The sequence below is a fragment of the Hakea prostrata genome, chromosome 4 (assembly GCF_041222555.1).
Source record: "Hakea prostrata isolate BN-2017 chromosome 4, UWA_Hpros_2, whole genome shotgun sequence".
Taxonomy (NCBI): domain Eukaryota; kingdom Viridiplantae; phylum Streptophyta; class Magnoliopsida; order Proteales; family Proteaceae; genus Hakea; species Hakea prostrata.
In genome coordinates, this window is record NC_142603.1 from 31,777,206 (window position 1) to 31,790,276 (window position 13,071).

Sequence of the window (13,071 nt, forward strand, 5' to 3'; positions counted from 1 at the left end):
GGCATACGAGAGTGTGATCCACGCCCAAGATCGGTATCGAGTGATCAACCTCCCACATAAACAATAACATAATCATGAACAATCATAACAAGAGTGCGGAAGATAAATCATAGATCCAATAAAGAAAGAATGAATCATAAATGAATCAAAATACTAAATATAATCGAGTATCAAAGAGATAAGTAAAGGAGGCAAAAATCCCACTTTACAACAGCGGAAAAGTAGCTCTAAAAGAATAAACTAGACAAAACCTAATCAAGAACAAGTACATTGGGTAACTAAATTGTTCTCCACTTTATAGACAACATCCTTGTAAGTGTAAATCTCATAAATAGCACAAGGACCTCCACTCAATGGTCGGACTAAGCATCGTACGGAGCATAACCACGGGAATCTTGAGTAATTGTGGTAACCGCAATCACCTTCCGGAGATATGCCTCTTCGCCTTGCGCTTCTTCATAGGGACCGTCATAGTACTCGGACTGCAGGATAGTCTAACAAACATTGTACAATAAAGGAATGAGTTTCATAGAAACTCGGAAGGCGTTAAAAATCCATAATAACATAAATGGAGATCGGAACAAACATGAATGCAATATGATATGAGACAAACAATGAATGAATGAGCCTAACCTATGTATACGGTCTCTATTGGCGGACATGCTTTAAGTCATAACACGTACTTCTTTAGGAAAGTCCACTGCATCCTCAACCATTTAAGATATCTTGGATTCTCTCACGGATCATTTCAGGTCTCGAGCAGCCGATTGGTAATGGGTCCTTCATCCCTGGGAAAACCTTGGCGGGGGTTAAGTCAACACACTCTCTCACAACCATTTGGTATAAGTAGGCGCATGTCGGGGTAAAACCTAGCCAAATGCAAGTCTTCTACTTAGTTACATCAAGTCGATCGGATACTTCCATTTCGTGACGATCCTTTGGTATCCTTACACTAGAGTTAGCGATTATGGCAGACAACTGGACTACGGACTCATCAACCCTATTGGTTATCCACATATGGTAAGCGGGAAGCTCTCACGTCCTTCACGGGTTGGTTACGGTCTTAGCGCCGTGAGCCCAAGTCTAATCATATGCAACCCTACCAAATGGCCCCCACAATGTGATTCCTGCCGTCTCACGGGTTGGTTACCGGTCTTGAGCGCCCATGAATCCCCATTGCTACCACGGGTCGTTCGGTCTCAATACCCCTCCGATTAGGGTGCATAACAGACATCTAGCCAAACACTACTAGACAATCCTAGATATGTCATCCAACAGTTTAGGAAGGTGTCCAGAGGGCATCTCCGGAAACATCCCATAATATTCCGAGTAGTCCAAGGGAGTGTCAAAAGGACACCTCTCCTTTCCAAACCATACTTAAGCATACACATGCATCAATTCATATCATCACATATATGGTAACTTCATATATGGAAAGAAATCAATAATTACAATCATTTGTATAACATTGGTAAGTAAATCATACATGAATCAATTTAATATGAATAAGTAATGCTACTGTAATCAAAGTTATGCAACAGTAGTATATCATTGTAAGAATCTATTTTAGGAATCATATCTATGATATTCAAATATAGAAACTAGATTCATGCTATCTATGTAATTAAGGAAATAACTATCCTTACCTTTTATAACTGCAAAGGGATCCTAAGAAATCAAGTAAGATCTTGGCAAACTTGAGAAGAAGGTCCTAAACAAGTATATACAACATATTAGGAAAGATCCCTAACGGAAAAGATATCAAAACATCCGAAACAGACCAAACGGAGTTGTTGACTCATTGGTGAGTGGATTGGTCGAGTGATCCGTCGACCAATCACGACCAATGCGATGTAGCCTATAAAATCGAGTTTTAAGATATGAAATCCGAATTTGGTGGTTCAAAAGGGTACTAATCAAGGGTAGACTACATCAGTAGTATTCTAACATATAGGGGACCTCAAAACACTAATCCAATCAAGATATCAAGATCCAAATTAGGAAACAAAAAGTTACCATAATTAAATCAATCATGGATCTTGATGAATTTGAAATAGAAAACAAAGACAAGAACAATAGGAGGATGGATCATTGCTTTTGGTAATGGTATCATGAAAACATACATAGATCTTCATGGAATAAGGCTTAGAAGCATAAATCTAAATAAGGAAACAAAACCTACCATATATGTAACTACCATGCATCATGAAGAACACATAGTATGGTAGAAGAGAACAACTAGAAATCTATAGATTATGGATCATGGAAAGAAAACACAGTAATTCACTACTAACATGATCAACATAGAAGATCCAAAGAGATCGAATTCAGATTAGAAGTTTAATCAAAGATTAGATCATGGTTTGATCATGATTCCTTCAAAAGCTTGCAATGATCATGGTTAAGATCATTGTTCTAGCCTCAAATCCTTAGGATGATCATGAGAACATGTTCGGAGATGTTTGCAACAGAGAATGCAGATTCTTCTACTGTCTCAACTCAAAAAGGAAAGAAAAACAAAGATGGAGGAGAAGAAGAGAGAGTAGACATACCTTTTGATGCAAAAAGAAGAGTTTCGACGAAGATCCGTCAAGAAAACACCAAGGATGCAAGAGAGATGACTTGCAGAGGTCTTTGGTTCGTTCCAGAGAGTTTGGAGGCAGCAAATACGAAGTGGACTCGAGATTGGACTTAAATAGAGCAAGAACACCCTAATTGCCAAAGACAACTCATTGGTCGAGTGGATTGGTCGATGGCCCAGTCACCAATCTCGACCAATGCGACATGAAGACCAAAACAGGAATTGAAGGTCCGGATCAAATCCAATCTTAAAGGGGTTTTGCACACAAGTCAAGTGACTTACCTAATAGGTAGAAATGCCTTCAAACCAAGATAGAGAGCACTCCAAGTCTATCAACTAATTAGATCTTCATCAGGATTCAGTTTCCATAAATAGAACCTCATCATCAACTTTCATGGATTCAAAGCCAGACACCAAGTCTTCTACTGGGATGGCCCAAAGCTGACTTCTTACTTTACTTCGGGTCATCGGACCTACAAATAACAAGGTTTCCGGGTCAAGGTTAGGGCTGGGTTTTACAGATGTAACTGAGTAGGAGACTTGCATTTGGCTAGGCTTTGACCCTGACATGCGCCAGTACTTAGACCAATGGTGATGTGAGAGAGTGGTGACTTAACCCCCAGCCATGGAATGTCTCGAGGGATGCCGGACCCACTACCAAAAGGCATTGTGTGATGAGACCTTCCTAAAGAAATACAATGCTATGACTTAAAGCATGTCTACCAATAGAGACCAGCATACATAGAGTTAGAATCATTTTGCATCATATGTTTCATATCATATAGCATTTTACTTTGCTTTGAAATCCTGCCATTTATGTTGTTATGGATTAACTGCCTTACTGAGTTTCTTTGAAACTCATTCCTTTTGTGTAATGTATTGTTAGACTACTCTACAGGTACTGATGACTATGAAGGTCAATTCGAGGAAGCGCAAACTGAAGAGGCGTACTTCACGCAAGGTGCTGGCAACCATGAAGATTACATTGAGGATTCCTCAAGTGGTTTTGCTTGTTACCAGGATTAGCCCTACTGTGGAGTGGGAACGTCTAAGCGTCATTAATGAAGTCTATGTTTATGAAGACGTTCTTTATAAGATAGAATAGACTTTAGTTTAGTTTGTTATTTCTTTCTTTCTTGTCTTAGAAACAGATGTAATCTTTCTTCTGACTTACGATCTACTTTCCGCTTGTTGTAGAGTGGGATTCCGCCTCACTTTACTTATTGATTTAGACATTCTAATGATATATGATTTAATCTTTCCTTATTTGGATCTTTTATTTATCTTTTGCACATTGATTATTATTGTTCATGATTATGTTATTGTCTATGTGGGAGGTTGATTACCTCGATACTTGATCTTCGAGGCTGTGGATCACACACTCGAGTATGCCAGGTAGGGTACCGGCTAGGTGGATGTGACATAGATGAAGTGGAGAGGTGCGTCCGGGGTCTTGTGTGATCAATGTATTCCATCAAAGCTTAAATGAAATTTCTATAGGATCATTGTTTAACTAACTATAATATATAGTGCAAAGTGTTGGGCTATTAAAATAATCATATTGATAAACTTAGTGTAGTAAAAATGAAGGTGCTAAGATGGATGAGTGGCAAAACTAGGAAGGATAAGATAAGAAATGATCGGTATTATAGTTGGTCTGGGAGTTGCTCCTATAAGTGATAAACTTCGAGAAAGTCTTTCAGGCGGCACAACCACGTTCAATAGAGACCTATAAATGCCCCTGTATGGAGAAGTGATATAATCCAGATTGAAAGAATTAAAATAACTAGGGGTAGACTTAAGATAACCTCATGAGAAGTGGTGAAAAAGGATATACATAGCTAGGGATGTCAACAATATGGTTTGGGGCAATTTCTAGCTAGGCTTAATGGTTTTGGGCTAAAAAACACCTAGCCCAAACATGGCCGGTTAATAAAATAACTGTTTCGGGCCAGTTTAGGTTTGGTGCGGTTTGGGTTTGGGTTTGGGTTTGAGTTAACTAATGGTTTGGGCTAACGGTTAATACTCGAGTTGGGGTAACAGTTAATACTCGGGTTAACTAACGGTTTGGGCTAACAATTTATGGTATGCAAAAAAAAAAAAAAAAAGAACAAAAAGAAATAATTGAACATCCTGCAACAAGAACCAAAATTCTATGGAAAACAAGATTGCATTTGATCAACTTTCATTAAAAAATGAAAAGTCATTCCACGTTGTAGAAATCCTACCCACCTGATAGAATCAAGAACTCAGATGGTAAGTAATACCATGGAAATTGCAAGTTCATTCCTCAGGCTCCACCAGATAGTCCTATTGAAACAAACCTTCATTCCCAAAACCCTTTTAAATTCCAACTTGAGTTATGATTAATGTTTGAAAATTGGGTTCTTGTTTTGTGAGAATGTTGATTTTCCCCCCTTCTATGAGATCCGTCTCTTTTTTGGGTTGGTATTTAGTTGATATGCGAAAGAAATACCTCTAGATTGGATAAATATTTTACTTAATTTAAACAAACTACCAAGTGGTAATATGATGATTCAAACAATATTTAATGTAAAATAATAAAACGGATTATAATGGTTGCGGTTTGGGTTCGGGCTAGTGCGGGCTTTGCACCGTTAGCCCAAACACAATCCATTAAAGTGCAATTCGGGTTTAACGGTTCGGATTGAAAATTGACACCCCTATGCATAATTTAGGCCTTATATCTAGCATGATCTCAAATAAAACTGATTGGAAGGCAAGAATACGTGTAGTTGACCCCATTGAGTTGAGATAAGGTTAATTGTTATTATTGTTGTAATATAACCCACCGAAGGCAAAAAGAGTTTCATCCCAAATTAAGTGACATATACCCATGGAACGAAAGTTCGTTTGTTTCGCTGGCGAACTGGGCGAAAGGGCGAAAAATCGTCGAAATTTCGGTGATATTTCGCCCCAAGTTGCAGTTCAAATTTTAAAAAATGTGAAGTTTGTACTTGTCGTTGTCAACCACTTTAAATAAATTAATGCAAAACATCACACTCAGTCAAATAAATTAATATAAAATTTGAAATATCCTGCAAAACATCCCAATCAGTTAAATAAATTAATATAAAATTTGAGTGGTGTGTCAGGCATTTAATGCTTTAACTATTTTACTCATATTTTATAAATAAAAAAATAAAATATCATCAAAATGTGTGTGGTTACAAACCAAGCAACTGTCAAAGTGTCAAATCACTTTTTAAATTTTACCAAAAAAATTATTTTTTAACGGTGATGGAACATTAGAACTCATTGACGACTGACATCGTCTTCTTCGCTTCTTCTTCTGTTCTTCAGTTCCTCTTCTGGATTTTGCCGGCGAGATTTCAAGTTTCATGAAGCGTCTCATCTTCACCCTTCACTTGGTTCTCCGTCTCAGAATCGCCGAGATATTGCTATATCACCAAGAAATCGCCGAGATTTCGGAAATCTCGGCGATATAATGTTAATCTCATTTTGTCCCGTGGTTTCGTTTTGCCAGGGGGCGAAACTGGCGAATATTCGCCGAAATAACTTTCCATGCATATACCTAAATAAATAAAAAAACTCTATAATTTAGGGGAAAAAAAAAACTAAGACGTGTTTGATTTGTTTTAATGGTGCGCAAATATTTATAATAATAAGGGGTATTTAAGTACATTAACCCGCAACGGATGATTTCGTACTTTACGGATAGCGATAACAGGTTTATCTAATTGCATAGACAGTTATCCCCTCCAGCTTCTGCTCATCTTCAGTCTCTCCAGTTGGTGTTGGCCGAGTGTTGAAGACTTGAAGAGGGATAAAGCAGCAGTTCGGGTAAGAGGAATTTTTTCTCAAGCATTCATTTCTAGGGTTCTTAAGATTCTAAGACCTCAAAGACGGATAATTCTGGTGCTTTTGTTTGTTCAACAAATTATAGAAGAGTTTCTAAAGCTTTCCATTCTTGGTTCGTACTTCGAGGGCGACATGCGTAAGTTATTTTCGATTTTTTTGCTCCCAAATGCATCAAGGGCTTTAATATTTTTGGAATTCAAGGACTTTTGATGTTGTCTTTTCTTCCTGGGCTGTTTGTGCTTCCTGTATTTTGTAAGCAATGGTTATTACAGTTTTGTGAGTTCGAATGATGCGGATTTTTTCTGCTGGTAGCAAGCCGTTCCATGGTTAATTTCGTGGTAGATGTGAAAGTTAGAGTGCATAATCTTAAGGGCTTTACCGTTTTGCAGAGCTGAAAAATGTGGCTTCTTATTCATGTTCTTAATGAGCACTTCCATTGTCCATTGTGAGAGCTTTATCCGCTTAAATCGTGGTGAGTTTCGACAGCGTATTCCTTGGCACAATACATCGAGCTCTTTGGTTTCATTGTGTTGTGGAAGGAGAAGGCTTTGTGTGTTTATTCCAAATGCAAACAAAGGAGATTCAAGGAAGCGAACTTGGTGGCAGAAGTTCTTTTTTGATGAGGAAGGTAATTGGCTTGGATTGAAGGAAGATGATATGCTTGAGGATTCTAATGACCCGAGCGAAGACGAACTCTCAGAAGGGGACAAGTTTGAAGCATGGAAGAGGAGAGCTGAGGCAATCACAGAACTGAGGCAGGCACAAGAAGAAATGACAGAAGGAGAGAGTCGACAGTGGGAAGATTGGCTAGTTGGTGGAACACAGGAAGTCAATGGTTCACCATGGAGTCAAGATTGGGCTGATGGAATTGAGGAATCAACAACCAATGAAAAATCTGATCCAGATAAGAAGATGCCTGAGAAGAGTTTGGTTCAATCTGTGACCGATTTGGTCCTTGGGAAGGAAGATGATTTGCTATATGAAGACCGTGTTTTTCGATATGCCTCTACAAATTCAGTGAGTCCATTTAGATCTGATTCACATCTCTGGACTATGATAGCTAGCATTTTCGTCTATTGTTTTGTATACCCCGCTCCATCTTTCCATTGTGAGGTTTGCAGCTCAGAGTTGCATTATACTTTTCTATTTTTTGGGGTAAATTACCGTATATTCACTCTTGGGTAATTATGATCAAGTGTTGATATCTGTACCAGTGACAACTTTTCCTTGAAATTTGATTAAAAGTGATTCATTGATTTGGTAGGACATTTTGGGGTATCACAGTTATGTTGTTTAATGTCTTTAATATCTGTAGCCATATTTTAAATATTCTTTCTTGAAAAGATAACACATGTTATCTTGAGTAAGTTAGTTTTTGTGTGTTACATCAGCCTGTGGTGAAAGAAAAATGTGATGAAATGAAAATCAGACCCTAACTGATTAAAGAAAGCATTGCAGTCTAACCTGTTCAGAAGAAAAAGTCATAAGTCATCATTTATCATTAGGTTCATAGTCTGGTAAGAAGCTAGTTTTTAATTTATAATTCACCTTCTTCAATGGGTATTGTTAGTCTAACTATATCTGCAAACAATCAAACTGTCTTGTACTATTTTGTTGATTGTATACTGTTGTGTTAAGTCCTATGGGTTGAGATGTAAACAGCTTGAATACGGATAGGATACAAACCATAGTTGGTCAGATCTAGATATTCTATAAGTGAATACCCATATCCCTAAATGGCTCATGATGCAACTTGAATAAGGTTTTTCGGCTATCCATTTTCACCCCTGACTTGTGTAACCAGATCTTCATGATTCATTCTCAATACGTGTCTCTTAGTCGTCGAAATCTCATGATTCTCATTTCCTCACTTCTTAGAACTTTGTTTAATCTTCAACTACCCTCTAGATCATTAGTTGTTTAAAATTTTATTTATAGGTCACTGTGTAAATGTCATGTACCCCCTTTTTAGATAGCAAAATATAGTGTATCCCATTAGTTGTGAAGGATTATGCCCAAATTTATGAAGTGGACTACCTGGATAGTTTTTTTCCTTCTGGCGAAGGTTACTTTTATTCGCCTCTTGATTTCTCTACCCACTACTTATTGGTGGACTTTGTCCCAACTTTATGCCAAAAATACTTTTTTGCATGATACCCTTCAAGAGGAGCTGTATATGGAGCAACATCTAGGGTTTGATGCTCAAGAAAGACTAGTGGGCTGGTATGCAAGTTCAGGAAATCCCTATATAGCCTTAAACATCTCCATGTGCATTGTTTGGCAGGTTCATGAGGTGGTACTTTGGGTTATTTTGATGCATTGGTGATCATTTAGTGTTCCATTGACACTCAAATGTAGTGAAGATTCTATTGATAGTATATGATAATGACACACTATTACAGGGGATGATTCTGTTGGGATAGATGCACTAAAAACATATTTCCAACAGGCTTTTCAAGCTAATGACTTGGGTGTGGAAGTTTGCCAAGTCCTCAAAGGGAGTGTTTTATTTCTCACTGGAGATATATTCTTGATTTACTCATTGAGACATGGATGCTTGGGTTGATACTTCTCGACTCTCCTATGGACCAGAATGTGAAACTTGTTCCTAAAAGAGGTGATCTACTTGATGATCCTTAAAAATATTGATGACTTGTGAATTACTTAACAGTTACTCGACCAGACATTGCTTTTTCAGTTAGTTTGGTAAGCCAATTCCTTTCCTCTCCTAGGACATCTCGATGGGAGGCAGTTATGCGTATCTTTGATATCTCAAGAAAGCATTGAGCAAAGGAAATGTTTATCAAAATCATGGGCATAACATGCTGGGAGGATCTTCTGATGCTGATCTCTAGTGGACAAAAGATTGACCATTAAGTAATGTGCTATAGGGGGAAATGTTGTTTTCTAGAAAAGTAAAAAGTGGGGCATTGTTGTTCATTTCAATGCTGAATCTGTCTATAGAGTTACGACACATCTAACTTGTGAAATGATGTGGTTGCAGCCAATGTTTGAAATTTCATTTCATTTCGCTATTTCCCTCTAGGGCGAAACTGGTGAAACACCGAAATTTTGGCAAATTGTGGTACAAAATTGTACCAGATTTCAATGGTAGATTTAAGTAGTTTTTGGTGTCTTTTTGGGCGGGTTTTCGGCGTACAGCCGAATTTATGGCAATAAACACAATGGAAGTGTTATTTTTGCCTAAAACCTAACCCAAAAATGGTGTTCTTGATCGGCACATGCCTGACTGTATGTAGGCAAACCAGAAAATTTGAAACATGTATTTAAAAAAATGTAAATATGGATTTTATGCAAGACAACACCAAGATTTTCATTAAGAAGCAGCAACAAATACAACAACTAGATATATCAATATACAAATAGTAGTGTCGAACACAATATGCGGTTAATAATTACAATGGATGATGTATAACATAACAGCAGATGAATGAATTCCAATTTTACAATGAATGAATGAGGAGGATATATATAAGAAGTCTACAATAACAATACACAATGAATGGGACCTACCATAATCTAATAAAAGCTACTGTGGTGGGCTGGATCCATCCCTAAGCCATGGAGGCTCTCTAGATATTGGATATGCTCAGGCCATCTCATGCTATGCCTATAGTTGTTGATGAAGTCATTCGTTTTCCCTTCTACAGCTAGCATCATCCACATAAAGTATAGCTTGTACAGTACAACCCTTTGAATTTTCAATGTTTCATCGAAATTTTTGAGATTTCGATAAAATTTCCTAAAATCACTGAAATTTCATTGATATTTTTGAAACTTTGTAGTTTCGGACTTTTACCTCTATTTCATTTTAGTGACTACTGAAACTACTGAAACTTGGCAAAATGTCTCCTAAATTTCGTGAAATCTTGAACTATGGTCTCAGTAGCTTCTTTCTGAGTTGGGCTTCAAGTTTCCAACTCTTATGCAGCTGTTGTGATAATCAGGTTGTGATTCATATTGCTTCTAATCCTATGCTTCATGATAGGACAAAGCATATTGAGATAGATTGTCACTTTATCTAGGAGAAGATACAGGGTGGATTGGTTGCTTGTAGTCACATTAAAACTGGTGAACAACTACCTAATATTTACACCAAGTCTTAGGGAACAAGCCGGGCATGTTTAATATATATGTTCCAGCTGGAGGAAGAGTATTTAGCAAATATTTCCGAAATCTGGGAAGTAGTGGAGAGACAAACAGTTGCATTACCTGACTGAACTAGAATAGCAGTGGAATAAGTAAGCTGTGAAACCTGAAACTGATTATACCTAGCTATTTCCTTTGTCATGTATATCATCTTTCCCATGGAAGTGTTAAACTTTGGAGTATCAGTACTAGTTACTGAATTGGCATACTGCTGCTGCCCAGGTTTCCCATGTAGAAATCTGAATATGGCCTGGCTTACCACAGTAATGTTACCATGCCAACTGAAAACAATTCCTTCAGTATCCATCCAAATAAAATAACTGCATCACTCTTCACCCTCCACAAAGTTGTATGTCAAATTTCTACTTGACAATTAGTTTGAATCATATCAAATGTGCTGGAAGGAAAGTCCAATTAGTGCAATTAAAATCAGCCTTTTGGATTCCCTTGTTAATGTTGAAATTCTAGGCCAGATTTGCTTCTTGCCTTATATCTTATGTGTTCTTTACAGGCCAAATTCTTGGCATTGTTGGTGATTATACCATGCACCTTGGATTTTGTGGTTCATGACTACGTCCTAATGCCATTTTTAGATAGGTAATCTTTCAACTTGTTGCTTTTTTAACAAATCACAAGTTTGTTTCAATTTAACAAATACCCTTGTAGCTTTTCTGAAATGATCCAATGTTTCTATTTTTTAAATTGTAAGAGTATTATATGGTATACTGTTCCCTTTTCTGATACAAATCGTAGGCATTTGAATCTTGTAATCATTCTTGAAGAGCCCAAGCTCATGGTACTAGTAGTGAATGAGCAGCAGTATTAGTTATCAAACTTGCATGATCCTTGCATGCTCGATTCCAAATGATCTAAAACCACTCTTCTCTTTCCCCATCTTTTGTCTGAATAGCATGTAAAATATTTCTAAAATCTTTTTTAGTCTAAGATTGTATTTGTCTGATCATTTCTCCTAGTTTAGTTTAAGAACAACAGGCTTCTAAAATCTATTCCACCAGGACCCAATGTTCATGCAATTTAGTAGGTTAGCAGGTTTAACCATATACAAAACTTAGTCAATGGTTTTCTGGGATGCTCTCTGTGGCAAGGAGCTAAATAATAAATAATAAATCAGAGAAAAGAAGATTGAGAAGAATAGGACAAAGAAAAGGGAAGGAGACATTGCTACTAGGAACCTATTGGTTATGCATCCCCTAGCAAATTAAGAACTTCCTAATCTGATTAGGTATACGAAGAAAATAGAATAACGATAAACTAAGCAACTAGTTTATGGTAGATATTCTGAGGACAAGAGAGTAAAGACAAAATCTGACTAAAACATATGCAATTATGCACGAAACATATATACCCCTATGTTACCTATGGGTTATGCACCCCCTAGCAAAATAAAGTTATACTCGCTAGGTACATAATTGACATTCCCCTCAAGCTCTAGCATGCAAATCACCCCTGTACACCCTAAAACACCCTTTTCTGAAAGTAGGGTTAAACTAAGGCTCGGTAAAGATATCACTAAGCTGATCAGAGGAGGGAATGGAGGGAGTGGCATTAAGCTTCTTTACAATAGTATCCCTGGCAAAATGAGAGTACACTTTAATATGCGTAGTATGCTCATAGTAGACTAGATTGTTTGCAATGATGACAACTGCTTGTTTATCACAGAACATCTACGCATGTACAGAAAGGCTTCAACCACTTTAATTTAGCTAAACTTTGTACCATGATTTGATACTCTACTTCCGCAGTTGAGTTTGCAACTGAAGTTTGTTTCTTGATCCGGCAAGTTAACATGTTACCTACCGAAAAAGTATGATATCTAGCAGTGGAATGTATGTTACCCACAACCTTGCTTAATCTACATTCAACTATTTCAATACTTTGATGCTAATGATATAAAAAGCCTTTTGCCTGGAGCTCCCTTGAAAGGCCTCAAGATATGACAAATAGCCTCCCAGTGGACTTTCTTAGGAAATGCATAAGTTCACTAAATAGCACAACAATGTAGGAAATATTGGTCTAGTGATAGTTATATGAGCAAGTTTTCCCACTAGTCGTCCATGCCGGTTTTGATTTTCAAAGCCTTCACTAATAGTAGAGACAAACTTTTAAAAGGATCCATCATATGTTCGAAAATGAACATTGTCGAATCCAAAATTAATTTTCTTTTAAACAATAGAATGTGAGGAACATAAGAACATTGAACGTATAAACAACAACAACAACAACCAGATACATGGATCTTTGCATTGGAGTCAGCTCTATTTGAGGCCATACTAGATACCATGCCTAAACATGCATATCCTTTCTCACCACTACCACTAAGGTTATCTTTTGGTCTGCCCCTAGCTGTCATGACCCTGTTTCCCTAGACCTAGTAAGGCCTGTAGCACTATAGTCTAACTAGACATGTACAGGTTATCCTTTAAGACATCATTTAACATAACATGCAGAAGCTTACA

The 13,071-nt window shown here is 37.4% G+C and overlaps 1 protein-coding gene across 2 annotated transcripts in view; it reads left to right on the plus strand.

Moving 5' to 3' along the window:
* Positions 1 to 6,289: 6,289 nt before the first annotated feature.
* LOC149018692 (CemA-like proton extrusion protein-like protein) overlaps positions 6,290 to 13,071 on the plus strand; it is an 80,980-nt gene continuing 74,198 nt past the window's right edge. The window contains exons 1-4 of one of the 2 annotated variants that reach the window (XM_089152848.1): positions 6,290 to 6,406; positions 6,510 to 6,560; positions 6,814 to 7,441; positions 11,106 to 11,191. In XM_089152848.1, coding sequence (XP_089008974.1) covers positions 6,839 to 7,441; positions 11,106 to 11,191 — 689 coding nt within the window. In that variant the 5' untranslated portion in view covers positions 6,290 to 6,406; positions 6,510 to 6,560; positions 6,814 to 6,838. The remainder of the gene's footprint in view (positions 6,407 to 6,509; positions 6,561 to 6,813; positions 7,442 to 11,105; positions 11,192 to 13,071) is intronic. The other variant, XM_089152847.1, reaches the window with a different exon arrangement.